This window comes from Schistocerca gregaria, chromosome X (assembly GCF_023897955.1).
Source record: "Schistocerca gregaria isolate iqSchGreg1 chromosome X, iqSchGreg1.2, whole genome shotgun sequence".
Classification (NCBI taxonomy): Eukaryota; Metazoa; Arthropoda; class Insecta; order Orthoptera; family Acrididae; genus Schistocerca; species Schistocerca gregaria.
The window spans coordinates 269,124,584-269,144,457 of record NC_064931.1 but is presented as its reverse complement, the minus strand read 5'-3'; the positions used below and the strand labels follow the sequence as shown (position 1 = coordinate 269,144,457).

Below are 19,874 nucleotides of genomic sequence, written 5' to 3'. Positions count from 1 at the left end.
GCACCTGAAATCCTGCATGGTAGCCAGCCCGTTGAGGTGGGGTCGTCATATACCCTCTAAGTTGTAGCCCCCTGTCAACACAGGGATCATACTTCATATACCTGAGCTGCACACTCCCCACGTCAGCCAAGGAATAGATGCCGCCTCCCTGGGGCATCAGGACTCCCAACAACGGTCATCCTGCCAGGTGGCCCTGTGGACGTTTCGCGGATGAAACGTCAACATAAATCAGGTTCTTTTCTGGCTGCGTTTTCTAAGAGAAAAGGTTCTGTCTCTGGTTCTGTTACTTCCGCCTTTCCCCCTCAGCCACTCCCCCACTGTTCAGTCTGTTGTCGGACCGATGGGAGGGGGGACCACATTCGCCACCTCCAAGCCAATGTTCTTTATACAGCATATAGAGCATATCTTCGGAGAAATCGAGGCTCTTCTTAAAATGCGTTTGGGGTCCATTCTCAGAAAGACCATCTCAGCAACACAGTCGGCGGCGCTCCAGGCATGTGAGCGACTAGGGGACATCCCAGTGTCCATTGTCCCACGTGTAGCACTCAATAGGACACACGGGATTATTTTCCATCGGCACCTCCTGCTGCAATCTGATGAGGAGCTCAGGGCCAATCTGGAGTGCTGTGGCGTGCATTTCGTCCAGAGTCCAGCGCGGCCCCAAATGCAGTCGCATTGACACTGGGGTCTTCATCCTCGCCTTGGAGGGGGATGTTCTCCCAGAGAAGGTAAAGGTGATGCGCTACTGATGGGAAGTGTGACCTTACGTCGTGCCTCCTATGCAATGCTTTCGATGTTTGCACTTCAGGCACATGTCGACGCGATGTGAAGCTGAAACCCTTTGTGGCGATTCTGGATGTCCTCTTCGTGAGGGACATACATGCACCCCACCACCTCAGTGCGTCAATTGCCCTGGCCTCCACTCGCCTAGATCTTTAGACTGCCCCGCATATCAGAAGAAGAAGAAGAATGTACAAGAATTGAAAACCTTGGACTGTCTGTCTTACTCTGAGGCAAGGAAGAAATATGACCGCCTCCATTCCGTGATGTTGACAACGTAGTTTGCTTCGGTCGTGTCCACTCCTTGTGCAGTATCCTCACCCCTATCCTGTCCCCCCTCCACTTCCTCACCCCATACGGGGTCTATGCCTTCGCCTCCCAAATCCCTCCCTTCCAAATCCTTCTCCCTCGCGGCCCCTGCTCCCTCTGCCCCAGGGGCACCTTTCCTCCTCCTCCTCCTCCTCCTCCTCCTCCTCTGCCGCCGCCTCTGCCGCCGCCTCTGCCTGAGAAGCGATTCTCTTCTCAGGTGTCCATTGCGGAAACGTTATGGACCCCGGCTTCAGAGGTCCAGCGTGCCAAAAGGACCCCAAGCGCGAGGACTTTCTTCGGGTCCAGCCCCCACTGCCCGCCATCCCTGTGACTCGTCGGTCTTCCAAGAAGGCCTCAAAGTAGTAGTCTTTATCCCCCTCTCCACCCCAGCGCGTTTCGTCTGAGGACGGCTGAGAGCAGCGACTGTCAGATGGAGCATCAGTTTCGCTGGGACGCTCTGCTGACAGGCGCTCAGCTGACCTGTCGTCGGCTGACAATGCTGCCGCTCCTGCGCAACCCAGGAATGTGGCCACAGATAGCGACGACTGAAAGGAACAGGATCCACGTCCCGATGGTTGTAGCGATGTTCCCTCAAAACCTGGCCATCAGCGGCTGGCGAGGTGACCAGCTCTTCACCTGTTTCGTTCCCCGTTCCTCTGATTCACGATGGCTCTGTTACATTGGGACACAAGAGATATTCGATCTAATCGGAAGGAATTACAACTGCTGCTCCTCCGCCTGCACTGTCCACTCGTCATTGGTCTACAGGAAACGAAGTCACGCCCAAGTATACCTCAGTGATCTGACCTAACCCCTGTGGACGGTATTCCATGTCATGGTGGGGTCATGTTGCTTGTTCAGGACGATGTCTATTACCACCCCATCCCATTGACCACCCCACTCCAAGCAATAGCTGTCCGTATTACTCTTTCTGCGTTTACTTTTTCTGTTTGTATTGTCGGGCAGACATGATGCACCTCATTGCTCAGCTTCCTCTGCTGTTTTTATTGTTTGGCGACTTCAATACCAGTCATCCCCTTTGGGGTTCTCCTGCATCCTGTCAGAGAGGCTCCCTCTTGGTGGATGTTTTCAACCATCTCACTCTTGTCTGCCTCAATACTGCCGCCCCGACTTTCCTCTCAGACTCTACCCATACCTACTCCCACTTGGACTTCCAGATCTGTTATACCACTCCTGCCTATTGGTTCGAGTGGTATGTCTTTCTGACAAATATTCGAGCGACCATTTCCCTGTGTCGTTCTTCTCCTGCACCACACCCCATCCCCACATCAGTTGAGCTGGAACATACCAAAAGCTGACTGGGGACTTTACTCCTTCCTGGCGACCTTTCCGGACCAAGATTCTCAGCTGTGACAGTCAGGTCGAATACCTCACGGCTGTTACTATCAATGCTGCCGAACGTTCCATTCCTCGTACTACATCCTCTTCACGTCGCGTTTCAGTCCCCTGGTGGAATGAGGCTTATAAGAGATGCTATCCGTGCTAGACGACGTGCTTTGCGCACCTTTCGCCGCCATCCTATGCTGGCGAATTGTATTGATTACGAAATTACGCTCGGAGTGGTTTGTAGAGTCATCAAAGACAGCAAAATACCTTGTTCGGCCTCTTTCACAAGCTCCTTAAACAGTTTTAATCCCACTTCTGTCGACTGGGGTGGCCTGCGCCGCCTGTCGGGCATTAAGGCCCACTCCTCGATACCTGGCCTGACTTCAGGTGATGAGGTACTTGTTGACCCTGTGGATGTCTCCAACGCCTTCGGCCGCTTTTCGTGGAGGTTTCAAGCTTCGTCCATTACCACCCTGCCGTCCTTCCCAGAAAAGAGGCAGAAGAGGCTCGGCGACTTTCCTTCCACTTTACCCCTTTACCATGTGAGAACTCGAATGTGCACTTGCACTGTCCCAGTCATCTGCTCCGAGGCCAGATGCCATTCACGTTCAGATGCTGACACACCTTTCTCAGGCAGGAAAATGTTTCTTTTTCTTCATACCTATAATCGCGTCTGGACCGAAGGTCAGGTCGCCATGCATTGGCGTGAGGCAGTTTTTGTTCCCATACCCAAACTCGGGAAGGATAGACACCTTCCTTCTAGTTAACGCCCCATTTCTCTTACAAGCTGTCTGTAAGGTGGTGGAGTGCATGGGTAATGCTCGGTTGGTTTGGATTCTTGAATCTCGATGGCTACTTACCAATGTTCAATGCGGCTTTCTTCGACGCCGCTCTGCTGTTGACCACCTTGTGACCCTGTCAACATTCATGATGAACAACTTTTTACGAAAGCGCCAAAGGGTAGCTGTGTTCTTCGATTTGGAGAAGGCTTAAGATACCTGTTGGAGAGGAGGTATCCTCCACACTATGCACAGGTGGGGCCTACGTGGTCGACTGCCCCCTTTTTATTGAGTCATTTTTAACAGATAGAATGTTTAGGGAACGTGTGGGTTCCGTATTGTCCGATGTCTTTCTCCAGGGAACGGAGTGCCTCAGGGCTCCATTTTGAGCGTAGCCCTTTTTGCCATGGCGATCAATCCTATTATGGATTGCATTCCACCTGATGTCTCAGGCTCGCTCTTCATTGATGACTTCGCGATCTACTGCAGTGCCCAGAGAACATCCCTCCTGGAGCGCTGCCTTCAGCGTTGTCTTGACAGCCTATACACATGGAGTGGGGCTAAAGGCTTCCGGTTCTTTGAAGAGAAGATGGTGTGCATCAAATTTTGGCGATATAAAGCATTCCTTCCATCTCGGTCCCCTTAGTTCTCCCATTTGTAGACACAAGGAAGTTTATAGGGCTCACAGTAGACAGGAAACTTTTTTGGTTTCCGCATGTCTCTTAATTTGCTGCCCGTTGTGCATGTTCCCTTAATGTCCTCAGTGTTCATAGTGGTTCATCTGAGGGAGCGGATCGCACTGTCTTGTTTCGCTTACATCGGTCTATAGTCCGATCAAAGCTGGATTATGGGGGCCTCATCTACTCATCTACTCATCTACTCATCTGCTCGGCCATCCCTCTTACGCCGTCGCAACTCCATCATCAGGGGTTATGTCTTGTGACGGGAGCATTCTATACCACTCCCATCGAGAGTCTTTATGCTGAAGCTGCCGAATTACCGTTGACCTACTGGCGCGACGTACTGCTTTGTCGGTATGCCTTCCGGATTTTGTCAATGCCCCACCACCTCTCTTATCAGTCCTTCACCGATTCTCTCGACCGTCAGTATGGGTTGTGTCTGCCCTGCTGCCCCCTGGAGTCCGCTTTCGTCGCTTGCTTTGATAATTGGATTTTGCTTTCCCTGCAACCTTCAGAGAGGGTGAGAGCCCGATACCACCTTGTCTCCAGGCTCCAGTTCATTCATCTTGACCTCAACTCGCTCCCAAAGGAGGTTACGCTGGATGCAGTGTATGGCTCACGGTTTGTCGAACTTAGTGTGCGACTTGCCAGTGACACCTTTATTTACGCTGATAGCTCCAAAGCTGACAATGGTGTCGGCTGTGCTGTGCCTTTGTCGTCGAGGACATAAACTTTAAATACTGGCTCCTCGACCCGTGTTCCAGATTAACAGCCGAGCTTTTTGCTCTCAATCAGGCCGTTCAGTATGTCCGCCGCCACCACCATTTTCCGTATGTACTCTGCTCTGATTCACTCAGTGCTCTTCAGATCCTTGGAGCTGTATATCTGGTCCATCCCTTGATGCAACGGATCCTGCAATCCCTCCACTCTTTTGCTAATGATGGCTCTCATGTTAGCTTTATGAGGGTTCCAGGCCATGTAGGAGGGCCTGGGAATGAGGCTACTGATGCTGTGGCCAAGGCTGCAGTCCTCCTGCCTCGGCCAGCCTCCCTTTGTGTCCCATCGTCTGACATTAATGGGGTTGTTTGTAAGAGGCTTGTGTCGTTATGGTGGCATAATTGGTGGTCACTTCAAGAAAATAAGCTCCGGGCCATAAAACCTTTCCCAACAGCATGGACAACTTCCTCCTGACCATCTCGGTGAGAGGTCCTTTTGGCCAGGTCGCGGATTGGGCATTGGTGGTTTAGCCACCACTACCTGCTATTCGGTGACCCTGCCCCGCAGTGCTCTTCTGGTCATGCAGTGACAGTGAGCCATATTTTATTGCCGTGTCCCTGTTTTAATCAATCTTGTGTTGTCCTGTCTCTGCCATCTACTTTACAGGAAATTTTAGCTGATGACACTTGAGCAGCTGCTCGTGTTCATCATTTCATTACTTTGATGGAATGTTCAGAGACATCTTTCATTTTGTCTGCGTCTTTGTAAGAACTTTCTGGTGTCCCCCCCCCCCTTAGTTTCACCATATTATATGTGTACTTGAATTTGTGGCTGGGCGCTAATGACCTCTGAAGTTAAGCGCCCTAAAACCTCACAAAAAACTGGAGCGTGTAGGACGAGTCCAGTGACCAGTGTCCTTGTGGAGGCCGGAATCTCTCCATTGAAGGTAAAGCATGCACAGCTGCTCGCCAGTTCAATTGCACACATTACTAGTTCTCCTGCGCATTCGAATTGCCATCTCCTTTGAGGCTCAGATAAGGGCTTATAATTGCAGTTCTCATGCAATCTCTTCTGTCTGGAGTCCTTGCCTTTGCCACCCTTAGTGCCTACTCGAGTTCCATTCACATAAAAGTTCATGGTGACAACTAGGTCGAAGCTTCACCTGCACTTTTCACAAGGTCCTAAGGTGTCAGTTAACCTCACAGCTCTCCACTGTAACTATATGTCGATTCTTGACAAGTACTGGGAGCATGAAGTGGTTGATACTGACTGCTCGATGGCTGAAGGTCAGGTTCGTGAACAGTACTCCTTGAAGATGGCTGCAGTGTTCTCATTGCAGAGCTGGCGGCCATTTCTCGTGCTCTTCAGTGCATCCACTCATGATCTGGCGAGTCGTTTCTCCTTTGTAGTGACTCCTTGAGCAGCTTAAAAGTATCGACCAGTGCTACGCCGGCCATCCTCTTGTAGCAACCATTTGAGTCCATCGATGCCCTGAAACGGTCCAGTCGTTACTGGTGTTTGTGAGGACCCCAGGACACGTCTGAATACCAGGAAATGAACTTGGCAACAGGGTGGCCAGATTGATTGCACGGATACCTCTTATGGAGAGATCGCCATCCCCGTAACTGACGTGCCATCATTACTAGGGTGCAGAATTTTTCAGATTTGGGAGTCGGAATGGTATAATCTCAGTACACACAACAAACTGTGTGCCCTTAGGGAGACAACGAATGTATGGATGGCCTCCATATGAGTGTCTCGCAGGAACTCAATGGTTCTCTGCCGGCTCTGAATTGGCTGTACGTGGCTAACATAGCTACCTCCGCCGCCGCCAGAACCCACCTCAGTGTCACTGTGGCTCACATATGAATGTCGTCCACATCTTGGTGAACTGCCTACTTTTAGCCGCTCTGCGGCGGACTTTAAACCTTCCCAGCACCATACCTTCGGTGTTGGGTGACAGTGCCTCAACAGCACATTTAGATTCACGTTTTATTCGTGAGGGGTTTTTCATCGTTCCATCTAAGGGTGGGCATTTAGCCTCCTCTCTGAGGTCGCCACACTACCTCCATTTAATCTCTGTCGCACTTGCTATGCATTTGTTGGTCTTGGTGGTAATATTTTCCCTACGTGTGTTCATCTCGGCTTGTGTTTTTGGGGTGTACATTTTGTGTTGCAGAGTGACTGGCTCATTTCCTTTATTATGTGATCGGCCACCCCAGACAATCTGCTCTATGGTTTTGATACCTTCTTCTACTTTCCCTTGTGGTGTATGTTCCCCTCATGTTTTGTCCATTCCATGAGTCATCTTCTTAGGTGTGGTGTCAGGTGTTATTGCACCTTGAGCCTTATTTGCGTCAGGAAAAAGGGACTGATGGCCATGTAGTTCGGTCCATTTATATGCCAAACCAACCAGCCTAAATATAGACAAACACAGAACTGGATTTCCTGTTGCATAATTTTAGAGACCAGTGTGGAAAAATCAGATTTGTTTCATAATAGTTAACGTGTAAAGCATAATGGTCTGTGTAGCTAGATGCTGCATAAGTGTACACAATACCTTCAATCCGCGTAAAGGCTGAACACTTTTGTACTGCAAGTATTGCTTTCACCATAGCTCTTTGTAACGGTATTAGCAAAGCTTTTCTGTATTTATTGACAGAACTGAACTAAGTTAATAACTTTTTCGTCTGTGCGTACTCTGATAACTTATATTTCACGATAACTAGACACTTCAGCAGACGCCAAGAATACGCATCAGTTGTAATATACTACAGTATCAGTATGACTTGACTGTACAGCGCCGAGCGGCCCTGGGTTATTCGGGTATTGTTTAATAGTGTCGGGCGCCTTCGGTCACGTCTGCACCTAAAGGTGGTTTAGTTCCATGTTCTGCCTTCGGCAACTGTAAAATACAGGTAATGCGTAGCTTGTAAATAGGATGAATGTGCTCTAAGTTATGATAAAATCTCATATTTTTTAAACTAATATGCATAAACAAACTCGCCAGTCAACCAAGTTTGCTTCTGGCTTCGAAAACAGAAAACTCGTTGATCATATCTTCATAGGTCAGACGGTTATCAGTTAGGACGGCTTCGATGTGAAGAATGCACAAGGCGTTCAGTATCTCCTCAGACAACGTAGAATGTAGGTACGATTTCAGTCCTTAGAGCCGAAAACGGGCGTTCTGCTGAACAATTTGTAAGTGCCATACATGGAAATACTCTAAGAGCAATGTCAACATTCGGGAAACCCGGACTGTAACAACTCTTTTCGTAAAAATTTACTGATTTCGACTGGTATATCACTAATCGCAGATTTCAAAAGTTGCGCGAAATGTACACATTCACTAGGGAAGCAAGGCTCTAAATCTGTGTCATGACACTTCGAGGTTTTCTGTACGTTCACCAACATCGTCAGGTGAACTGTTATACGGTTAGTGAAGACGGAGTCCAATAATGTTCTAAAGCTTTCCCTCCTCGTCACTAATTCGGCGTACAAGTTGTCGAGTACTGGGAGAAATGCTTAGACTCCAAATTTCTCTCTTCCACCCAGAAAAACTTCTTAGCAGTCAGCTTTTTCGTCGCCATAAAGTTTGCGTTTTCGTTATGGTCTATAGGGGCATTCATAGTCGGTATATCACAGTCTCCATGGATTTATTTTCATAATCGTTGAACTTGACACGAAGAGATGCAATAAATCCTACAAATTATTCGTATAATTCATGCACTATTTTAGTATTAATATTTGTACTTTGAGTTCAACTATTAAATCTCTAGAGTATGTCCTTCCAAACTGTAATCATGAATACCGTCTCTAGCCTGCTGAGTTAATTCAATAAACTTGACGCCTCATTCACCACAAACGGTTTTTCAAACGTATTATTGGCAATGTGTGAACGCACTGATGACGCCCTCCCAGTTTTCATATAGACTTGCACACGCTTTCTCTCTTGCTGAGCAAACGTGTTTTTGATAGACTTTTTACCGTTTTGCGTCCTGTTTTCATGTAGGAAAGTATTTATACTTTTTGCTCTGCTTCTACACAGGACTCGGATAAAGGTTTTGCACTACATTGAAAAATTAACATGCTTCCCCACAACAGTTTTTCAGCGCCAGTGCCGGCTAAATTCAAAGAATGTGCTGCATAAGGCACATAATGCGCTTTCGGATTTCGTTCTTCGTGTGCCTGAAAATCAGTGTAGATTTCTGACATGGCTTGCGTTGTCATATGGCCTCTACATTCAATAATATCAATGGAATTTGTAGCAAGTCTTTCAGCACAGCCTCAGCTTAGTTTTCGGACTTGCGTTCCGGGTCTGGTAAAAACAAACTTTCAACAGTTGCACCATTCTCGTTCATATATCTTAACATGAAAGAAAATTGATCATTATGTGAAACGACCATAGTAGAAGCTACTATTATAGAGAAATGTTTGGCCTATTTTATTTCACTTACATTAATTCTTTTTATTTGCTCATAAAGAAACTCCAGTATTAAGTTACGGATTGTTGAAGAAAAATAACTTCTATGTACCTTCTTCGGATTTCCATATTGTTCAATGCGCTCTGCGAGAATAGGATCGGCCGGCTGGGGTGGCAGCGCGGTTCTAGGCGCTAGTCTGGAACCGCGTGACCGCTACGGTCGCAGGTTCGAATCCTACCTCGGGCATGGATGTGTGTGATGTCCTTAGGTTAGTTTGGTTTAAGTACTTCTGAGATCATCAGTCCCCTAGACTTAAATGTTAAGTCCCGTAGTGCTGATGTCCATTTTTGACAAAAGGATCAAACTCGGCTATAAGTTAGAGACATCATAAACTGACCATTTAGTGATAAATGGAATCTTTTAACGTGTCCACGTAGGTGAAGTTCGTGACATGTTAGCTTCTTCACTACTGCAAATACCCTTTCCAACACACTGCGCGATTACATTTGTTTGTCTCGACATAAGACTCAAAATGGTTATCCATTGTTCCAAGTGACTTTTTCCTTGTCAAGAGTGATGACTCATAATTTTTGTGTTCAAGTGAACTCTTGGGATGAGATAAAAATATTAGGAATATTTTTCCAATCTAAGATACCATTGGTAGCAATCGCGGCCGTACCTCCGAACAAATCACATGGTGCACGAACAGCAGCACCGGTACTACAGTGATATATTAGAAAATATCTCCCCCCCCCCCCCCCCAAGTTGATTGACCATTTAACAGTGTACGGAAAAACACATTTTTATTCAAATACCTGGTTTTATCGCCTATTCATATTCTTGAATTAAAAAATTTCAATTAAAGCCACGTTGTGTCTATTGCTGATTCATTGACCCACCATTCTGCAGGATCATCACTAACAATGTTATTTGTTTTTGTAATGTCTGATTCCACACTGTTTTTTGTGAAACTCGAAATAAGGAACAATTTGCTCTTTTCGTTTCCAACTTCTGTTTCCTCTGTATTCAATTTCACAACAGCTGCAGTGCCAGAAATATCATCCATACTACTAGAAACCGAAGTCGAACCAACGAACTTTTTTGCGAAACATTTATCTATTCTGCCAAGCGTTTCTAGAACACTGGTTTCTCATTATCGCCTTTGCCTCTATAACTTCCGAAATGCCGCCGCACTTAATTTCGCACGTTTGCTTCTTCAGTTACTTACGTTAAGTCACTCACAAAATTGTCAACAAACAGTAGTTTGTGAAAGAAAGAAAGAAAGAGAAAGAAAGAAAGAAAGAAAGAAAGACTGTATCCAGTTACAATCTTACTACACCGCACACGAGCACAAACATTTTTCTTTTGAGCATGAAGCGATGAACCGACAAGCTAGGATTACTCGACGTAACTGTGCTATGAAAGAACGTTACGGAGATGATAGATAAACTCCAGTGGAAGACTCTGCAGGAGAGACGCTCAGTAGCTCGGTACGGGCTTTTGTTAAAGTTTCGAGAACATACCTTCACCGAAGAGTCAAGCAGTATATTGCTCCCTCCTACGTATATCTCGCGAAGAGACCATGAGGATAAAATCAGAGATTAGAGCCCACACAGAAGCATACCGACAATCCTTCTTTCCACGTACAATACGAGACTGGAATAGAAGGGAGAACCGATAGAGGTACTCAGGGTACCCTCCGCCACACACCGTCAGGTGGCTTGCGGAGTATGGATGTAGATGTAGAAAATGCAGAATTATTGCACTGTCGCTTTTTTCTGTGTTAGTGAACAGTAGCAGCACACCTGCCGACTGAAATTCGTCTCGTAAAGAAAACAGGACTGTCCCTAACTTGGTTTGTTTCCCGCGTCCCTGGAATTTTAGCTGGGACGCAAATAGGCTTTGGATATTCTTGACTATGTCTTGCTAATTTAAAAAGTAAATAATTTTTGCAATTTGACTATTAGCGATTCCTGTGGGCAGAGAAGGCAGGCTATTTAACTTTGTCCTGTTAACAGTTGGTGTCGTCATTAGTGTGATCACTGCTGTTATGTCTACACACAAGTCTAGGCGCGCAGTCCGGAACCGTGCGACTGCTACGGTCGCAGGTTCGAATCCTGCCTTGGGCATGGATGTGTGTGATGTCCCTAGGTTAGTTAGGTTTAAGTAGTTCTAAGTTCTAGGGGACTAATGACCACAGCAGTTGAGTCCCATAGTGCTCAGAGCCATTTGAACCATTTTCTACACAAAAGTGCACCTTTTCTTCCAACGTGAAATAAAACTAATCTTTCCTAGAATAAAAAAGCTTAGTTAAGAATTTAAACATAAAATTTTCAATGCCACGGACTACTCGATAGCACAAAGTGGGAATTTTGATATAGTGCAGACAGCAGTACAATAAATGAGACAAACGGAAGTTGGTTTCTCCTCCTTTCGCCGAAAAACGTAAGAAAGTAAATAAATAAAATTTTGAACTGTTGTGAAATGTATTACACACTTCATTAGATATTCTGCTTATGTTCCTTTTGTATAAACATTTCTAAAAATTTAAATCATTACCAGTATCACCATGTTTCGTTAAATGGATGTCATATCAAAGCTGAGATGACGACCACAGAGCTTCCACATTAGTTATGGAGGGTTGACTTGATACTTACCCATAATTTCTACAAGAAATGTAAGTAGTCGGGTTTTACATACTGAGGCCCACACATATTACAGTATTTAAGAAACTGCTGATTAAGTCATCACAGCTTTTGAGGGGTCCTGGTATTTTCACGGGAAAAATATATTAGGGTTAAGTAGAAGCTGACAACATCGTCGAAATAAGAACTTTTCAAACATTGTATTGTAGACTGCCGTCCTGACAGCTCAATTCAAAATATTTTTATGAATCCTGAAGATTCCAGACCCAAACCAAATGTTGAATTTTCATTCGGTCACCATCTAAACTACATAAGTTTCCAAGATTGTATTGTCGAATTTCGTTCATAAGGCTTATTTAAACTAGCAAGTTATATAACAATATGGAGAAATTGTAGTTTGTAAGCGCAGTTACTTTAAAACGTAAAAGGTTCAAATGAGTACGGAGCGAAGAACGCCGCACTCCCCACCTCTTGACACTCGTGCCCAGTGGGCCTACACGTAAATCCACCACGGTCTGCCGCAGAAGAGACCAAATCTCTGAAAGCTAAATATGAACATGACCAAAAAAAAGGTAAATTTTCGTGAATAAGAACATTGATGAGACAATTTCCATCAAAGGATATACTGATTCTACTTTTCTGACGGAGGAAATTATTCTTCACGTTATTTGATACTGAGAAAGAAAAAGATTACGGTATAATGTGATACGCATTGCTCTGTAAGTATTGACATGTTCCCTTCATCAAGTCATTATCGATGTTTTCAAAAGTTCAAATGACGCTTTTCCATTTCATTCGTTTCTCAGCAGTGCGGAAAATTCATCATACAGCCTTCAAGAATCAGTTAGTAATTATAGTTAAAGCAAAGCAGAATTTCCAGTTTCCTACTTGAGACGCCGCATTAAAATTTCTGTTTCGGTTGACAACTCAGTCGTTTCTCCGTTCAGTACTGGGTTAAAAGAAGTGCCGCAGCGTTCGTATTCCGCCTAGTGTGAACACTAAATATTTCACGGTGTTGTTGTTTCGTACCGTTAACGTCCAGGGTTGAAGCGACCTTCATCTCGTAAGTCATGCCGCTATTAATTTTGCCTTGGAAGTTGAGAGAGATCCTACTTTACTCAATGTGAAGAGGATTAATTTGTTTCATGAATAATAAATAGATAAACTGGGTATACATTATCAGCAGAAAATTTGGTTCACATATTTGTATGTTTAGTTTCTTTCGGTAATACAAACTTGGGCTTGAAACAATGCAATCCTTAGTAAATGTCTTCACAACATCCATACACGTATGGTACTGCTGAGGATATTTTTGAAACATTTAATACAAGCGTAAGGTTTTGTTGCTGACTTCTGTAGTCAGAATTTGTAGCCATGCATAAGAGCTGCATATTGCAAACACAGTTTTTGTTCACATTAATGTGCCATAGTAGGTATCAGTAAGAGTCATCGTATTTTAGTAGTCTTTCATAAAAAACCTGTGTATAGCTGTAAGCAGTGTTGTAAACAGTGAATATTTTCTGAATTCCATTGCTAAAGATGTGTGGAGCCAAAATTGTTTCTAGGATAACAGATAAAAAAAAACGAGCTAAGGCATGTAGTAAAGCAAATGAATGTATGACTGTTTAATGCCTTATCTTTCGTTGCTCCTAGGAGTGTGACTTGAAATCGTTGTCTCCTGTAACGCTCGCTTAGTGTGTTTCTGGTTTTAAAGTTTCATTTTTTATTTTTTTCCAGTTGAACAAAGATCAACTATAATTTTCTGTTCCAGTCGCCATCCAAAAACATTCGTTTATGACGAGCAGATCAGAAGTATCACGCAAGAGCGGCCTGTGGGGACGATCCATCAATCAGCTGAGAGCACAAGAAAAGTAACTTTTAAGCAACAGACAGAATTTTGGGTAACAGCCAGAATGTAAAAAAAAGGTTGAAGTATCTTGATGTTACTAAAGTTCTAGTAACAATTTTTCGTCCCCTACCCCTCTTCATATGTATGCCGACGTAAAGAGAACAGGTTTAGCTTGGAGTTAAAAACAGACGGCTAATTACATCATGCTGCTACTAAAAAGTTTAGTACTGTGTATACCAGATCCCATTTTTCTGCTATATTGAGTAATCGGTTCGATGCAGATGATAAATACTCAAACATACTAAAGTATACGCTTAGTTTTAAAAAAAACTAGTCTTGAAATACAATTGTTAAGGATTTTTAACCCGGAATTTTTTTCTAATGGCGTGTCGAACAGAGGTGAAGGTATATCCAAGACTCAACGCTCATACCACATTTCTGCAGTCATTTGGAATTTTATTTTTGATAATGGTTTGTTACTTGAAAAGTAGTGCTGTTGTTGAGCAGTCGTGCAAATCAATAAAGATGGTTTGTGAGCCTACTGTCTTAATTGACTAACTCTTATTTTCAAATACTGTAATATAGTTGACATACTGTTAAGGAATTCCTTATTCTCCAGCTATTATTATTTTTTGTTTAATCACATATTTGTAAGGTTTTCCGTTGAGCAGAATAAAAATTATTGGAACTACGAACATGGAACTTCAAATTTCTCTAAAACGAAGTCCTGCTTTTCAACTGTTACCGTCTGAACTATTCAGACGTATCACTTTTGTCTAGGAGGCCAACTACACTTGTTTTGGTGTGTTATCATTAGGACTCCCTGCCTTCAAAGTCCCAAACAATGATCGTAGTACTTACATTCACACATGTCAAAATGGGAATGATCTCCCAGAAAGCAAACTATTACGAACGACTTATCCTTAAAGGTTCCATGTCCTCTTACATGACTGCTAGTGAATGGAATTCCGCAGATACGACAGAAGGAACACATTTCTAGAAAAGCTGCACATGTTGATTGGTAACTACTAAAGTGTTGTTGTTAATTACGTTTAGCGTTATCAATTTCCATTAACTTGTGATGAATTAGCTGTTAAGTGTATGCCTCAGTAATGGTAGCCATAGTTAAAAACTTTATTACCAGTCTATCAACAAATACAGTATCTTTGAAGGGTAGTTCACTCCGTAGCTGGGAGGACAGAATTATAGAACGAGAGTCAGAATTCTGTAATTTAGCACGTACACAAAATTCAGTTCTGCGCTATACTATGGTATCGTCACTTAGTGCCTGTTAATTTCGTCTATTAAAAAACATCAAAACTTTCCAATTTCGGCAAAGAGTCGTCCACTAGAAACGATTCGCAGCTTGCTTACTCATGTGGAAAAACACTGTTCTTAGTAAGTTAACCTCATAATCATAGAGAGAACGACTTGACGATGTTGCGTTCATCAGATTTTATGTATGATCCATATTTCTCAAGGGAGCATCAAAGAAAATTCAGAGAATCAATAAATCTGAAATCAAATATCTTTTTGTGCGCTACTGAAATACTATTTGTGAATGATTTGTTTTTCTGTATTAAAGTCGATCGGACAAACGCAACTTTGATTTAGCTCTTTATGATGATCAACCACTGTTCACACATATTGGTGATCAAGAAAGGCATATCACAGTTACTAAGATCGTAGACGATTATGGAGACTGTATTACAAGGTTGCACTATAGCTGGCGTGGGCAGCACCCTTACGTGAGATAGGACGGCAGTGGAAGGTGTTAATCACCTTCCTTCAACGCTCACCTGCAAATACAGAAAATTTTTGCTGACTGAAGCGCCAGTTCTTGACAAGAGCTTACTTCGATCTTTTTATGTAGTTCTAGCGATGACATACAGCTCTGTGGACCATTTCATAAAATCACTGCTTCCATGCAGTTTAAGATAAGCTTCATCATAGCACAGCTTGTGTAGTACATAATGCTGAAGGGTGTACTCACATGTATGTGACTAGCAAAAAGAGTAACTGCTGAACTACAGGTAACTGTTGGTTGTAATATGCATTTCGTATCAGCATGAATTGAAAATGGCAGTCTCAATTTGTTGCTGAAGTCTATATTTCATAAAATGGGTCACTAGGCATGACGCCACTGACCAGCCTATGCCCAGTCAACTAATGTTCACATTTTTCTCAGGAATTAAAAAGCAAAAGACGTTCATGTAGTACAACTGAATGGTGATAAGAGTAATGCCATTCTGTGCTAGAGTAGAAATGTGTGGTTTTTTCTTTGCAACAGAAATGGTATGTGTCGGTGTTAATAACCTGTAAATAAAGATTTCAATGTTCTGACAACGTTTTGTGACATGAAGCCGTGCAACTCTCCATTATTTCCTGTTTTCCACTGTCATCAATTCATGAGCTGAATACTGAGCGCCACAGATGTTCCGAGACGTACTCATTCTGTTTTTGGAAAATATGGAAATGTTTCAGCTATGCAGGGTATGATATGTTGGCTGATTGTTGTCACCTGATGTGGATACGAAGGGACACGTGGCCAGCAACGACGTCTGTCAGCAACGACAATGTTAACGATGTTTAACCTACTAAGACTCCCGTCAATGTCACCTGATGCTTGATCATGTTACTGGATGATAGATTGGCAGTATTTTCGACAATCAATGCTGTCTCCAGCTACGTGCACATCTTCAACGTTGAATGAGAAAAAACAGATTTTAGGAAAGACAACTCATTTGCATTTATAGATTAGCAACGTATGAACAACCATGTATAGCAAATGACTGCAGGAGGAAGAGAGATTGGGAAGCTTTCTGAACGATCTGTTAAAGTAGAAACGTTTCGGGGCAGCAAGTAATCAGTGTGTGAAAAAACAAAATTAACAATGTTACTTCCTTTTTAGTTTCTAACATGTCCAAGAAAGTCATGAAATGACAGCCCCAATTTACGTCATCAGTAAGTCTCAAAGAAGGGATGCTTCCAATTTCATAAACCCTGCTGATTCGACAACTGTGGATTTCTCCTCGTGTGCAGTGCTGCAATTTTATATTTCAGTCTCGACAAGTCCAGGCATGTTGGATTGTTCCAACAAGCAAAACGTCCTCAGATTGCTACGGCTTGTCAACACCTAGAAGACGAAGACGACGACGACGACCACTTCCTTAAACTCTTGGTCTCGCCAAGACTTGGCGGAAGTAGTACATCGCTGAATCAGTGAGTTGTGTTGATAATGCCTAATGAGCATGTCTTACCGCTGCTAAGTCGAGAATCAAATGCGTTGGTCTCCACCTCAGTGTCGTCACTGTTGTGGAGCAGTTAAGGTATAAAGTTACTTAAGTCTCTTCATTTTCGACGGACAACATAAACTTCAAGCGCCCACATGCATCTGCCATGTCATACTGGCACTATATTCTCACATAATCAGTTATCCTTCGAAATCTATCTCTAACCTTCTGCTCATAAGGTGCAATGTATGTAGTCAGACATGCAAAACCTTGCTCGAATTACATGAATTGTTTACTAATCTTTAGAGTTTGCAAAAGATAGCTTCTGTTGTGGCTTTCAACAGATGGACTGTTCTCATACACCACTCCCCATTCTGCAACTGAGTCTTTCATTTAGTATTGTTGTCAGCCATTGTAAACTTCAAGCAATGATTTAAGGTTTTGGAAATGCTCTTCAATATATGCATCGTCATGCGAATTGCCTGCCAATTCCGAAGCAACGAGAAAGCTAGTAATGTCAACAATTTATATACGCAAGAACTAGGATCTCACGTTTGGTACCTAGTTTAGACTACTTTGTGTCAATACTCAAACATGCAGCTCATTATAAAGGGGAGACCGTTCAGGATATCAGGCAGGATAACACAATGTTATTGTGCAAAATATTTATTAACGCATATACATTTACACATACTTAACAGATATTTATATTTCTGTGGTACAGTTTTATCTACCTTCATTCTGAGCTCATAATTTAAATTACATCCAAATGTTTCTGCAGACTGTTATTACAGAAATACAAAGAAGGTATTTTCTCCATTTCTAATACACACCTAACTTTCTTGCAACAAACTAATTGTTTTATGCCCTTAACAAATTAGTTATGTTACTCTTGTAATACGTCTGAGAAAGTTTGCAATTTCAACTTGCTTTTTTGTTTTCTGGGTAACAATACTGTTAAAGAATTACGCGTCCTTTTGGTTGTAAGATGGCAACTCTTCTCCAGTTTCATGTGGAATTTTTGTATAGAAAATAAAGTTCAGATTTTGCGAATGAACTGTCATTTAAGTTAGTCTACCGGTTTTACACTATGTGAACAGCTTTTTTATTCAGAGATGCAGTTTGTCCAGTCCCTCGCACTTACGTTCAAAGCGACCATCCTTTTTACACAGATACACACAGGAATGGAGGTTTATTAAGTCATATATCCTCTAATCCTTGACAATCATTTTCTGCATTTCCACCGACGTAGGGCCAATTTCCATTGGCAACAAATGTCGTTTTTCTGTTAACTGGTCGTATCCAGCTTCTTCTATACACTTTGGTTATGTAATGTGTAAGCTTTCCTTGTGTATCATCAGTGGCTTCTTTCTCAAATAATAGTTGATATTTTTGTTATGGCAGTTTTCTCCATATACTCTGGTTTCTATTTTTTTACGTCAACCTCGTCCAATCGTTTGCTTTCCCATACTCCAGACAACTTAACTGTACTTCAGGGAGTAATTTCTTCAAGAAGGAATGGTTTGTTTGATACAGGGGTTTTTCTTAAAACCTGTGGAATGACTTAAGCTGTAACCAGTCCTAATTAGACAGTACCTATATTTGACAGTGTTGCGGAAAATAATGCCCTGTACTGAGCAAAATGTTTATCCAGCTTTCGTGTAATACATATGTACAATGCTTAAGGCATTATTGTTGAAGCATGTGTTGACAGTTCCCACATAGTTTAGTCAGATAAATACAAGTATAGGCAGGCAGAACGTAACTGATCTTTTCTTGCTCTTAAGTGTGGAATGTTCAGTTTTGCACCAGTTACTTTTCGTTTATTTTTATTATCCTCGTAGACCAAATGCAGAACCCTGTTAAATACAGGACAACTGTTCTGTAAGCTAGTACTTAGTTTACAGCGCACAGACGTACCTGGCAGAGCATATTGTAAATACTTTTCCTTGTTGTTTGACCCTTAAACCGCCTTCCATGCGATCAAACGTCATCCAACATGTAGTTACAAATAATGGCTTTTATTCTAGTACCATGTTGTTTATCCAAGAAAGGCAAAAAATTTTCTCACAGGTGCATATCAATGCGCTTTATTTTATAAAGCTACAAATTACTTTGTTTACTCTAGGGCGATACGAATTTATGTACTTTATTGTACAATTGGAGATCTACAGTTGTTCTATTACATTGGTCAGCATTTTAACAGCAGAGGAGTCTGATAGGTCCATGGTATTTTGTGAATTGGAAAAATTGAGTTTTCCAGATTTGGAGAACTGTCTCAATCTGCCGACATTCTGTAAAAAAAATATGGAAGCGACTTCTCTTTTCCGTTTGTTATTGAAATAATGCCATTGTGGCAGTAACGATACATAGTGTTTAGACATTCGAGGTATGAAAGAAGGAATGGCGACTAGAGAGATTGTTGTTTTATAAGGAATGCTGAAAACGTGAGAAAAAGTAGTCTTACAGCTCTATTCATAATAAATTTCCATGTTTGGGGACAGGGGTTGGTAATGCAATATCTTCCTGCCAGTGACATTTTTTTTGGGGGCTGTGGTAACGCATAGTTGCCAAACGTGCACACTGCTACACTGATGTGCAAAGCTTAAGGATAAAAGTAACTTCTGGATGGTGTGTTATTGCGAAGTAACACGGCAATGAGACTTGGACAATAGTAGAACCGCTACTGTACAGCACAGCAGGAAACTGGAATACACAATTGGATAAATAGAAACGACGCTTCTACTCCAATACAATAACACTGAAGTAACTGCTGTTTGATCCCCTGGGCATGGTTCTTAATAGGATGTGCGATCATGGACGGCAGTGTATGCTTCGCAACGTGCTTCCATGCTGGCAACAAGCTTGGTAAGGCGTTCTTTTGTTAGGATGTTTCATTCCTACACAAGCACAGTTGCCATCTGCTTGACTTTGATATATGTGGACCTACAATATCTCCCCAATGCCTCCTACTAAGCTTGATGCGAAGTAAGAGGGGTGAACGGACAGGCCAGTCATTCCCCGAATATCCTACCTTCGCTGTTAGATGCGATTCCACATTATCACCTATAAAAATGAAGTTAGCTTCGAATGCACCATCGAAAAGACGCA

The 19,874-nt window shown here is 42.9% G+C and overlaps 1 protein-coding gene across 2 annotated transcripts in view; it reads left to right on the top strand.

The window, feature by feature from the left end:
• LOC126298569 (uncharacterized) overlaps positions 1–14,080 on the top strand; it is a 70,959-nt gene extending 56,879 nt beyond the window's left edge. For both annotated transcript variants that reach the window (XM_049989936.1, XM_049989937.1), the window contains exon 4: positions 13,453–14,080. In XM_049989936.1, coding sequence (XP_049845893.1) covers positions 13,453–13,479 — 27 coding nt within the window. In that variant the 3' untranslated portion in view covers positions 13,480–14,080. The remainder of the gene's footprint in view (positions 1–13,452) is intronic.
• The last annotated feature ends 5,794 nt before the right edge of the window (positions 14,081–19,874 follow it).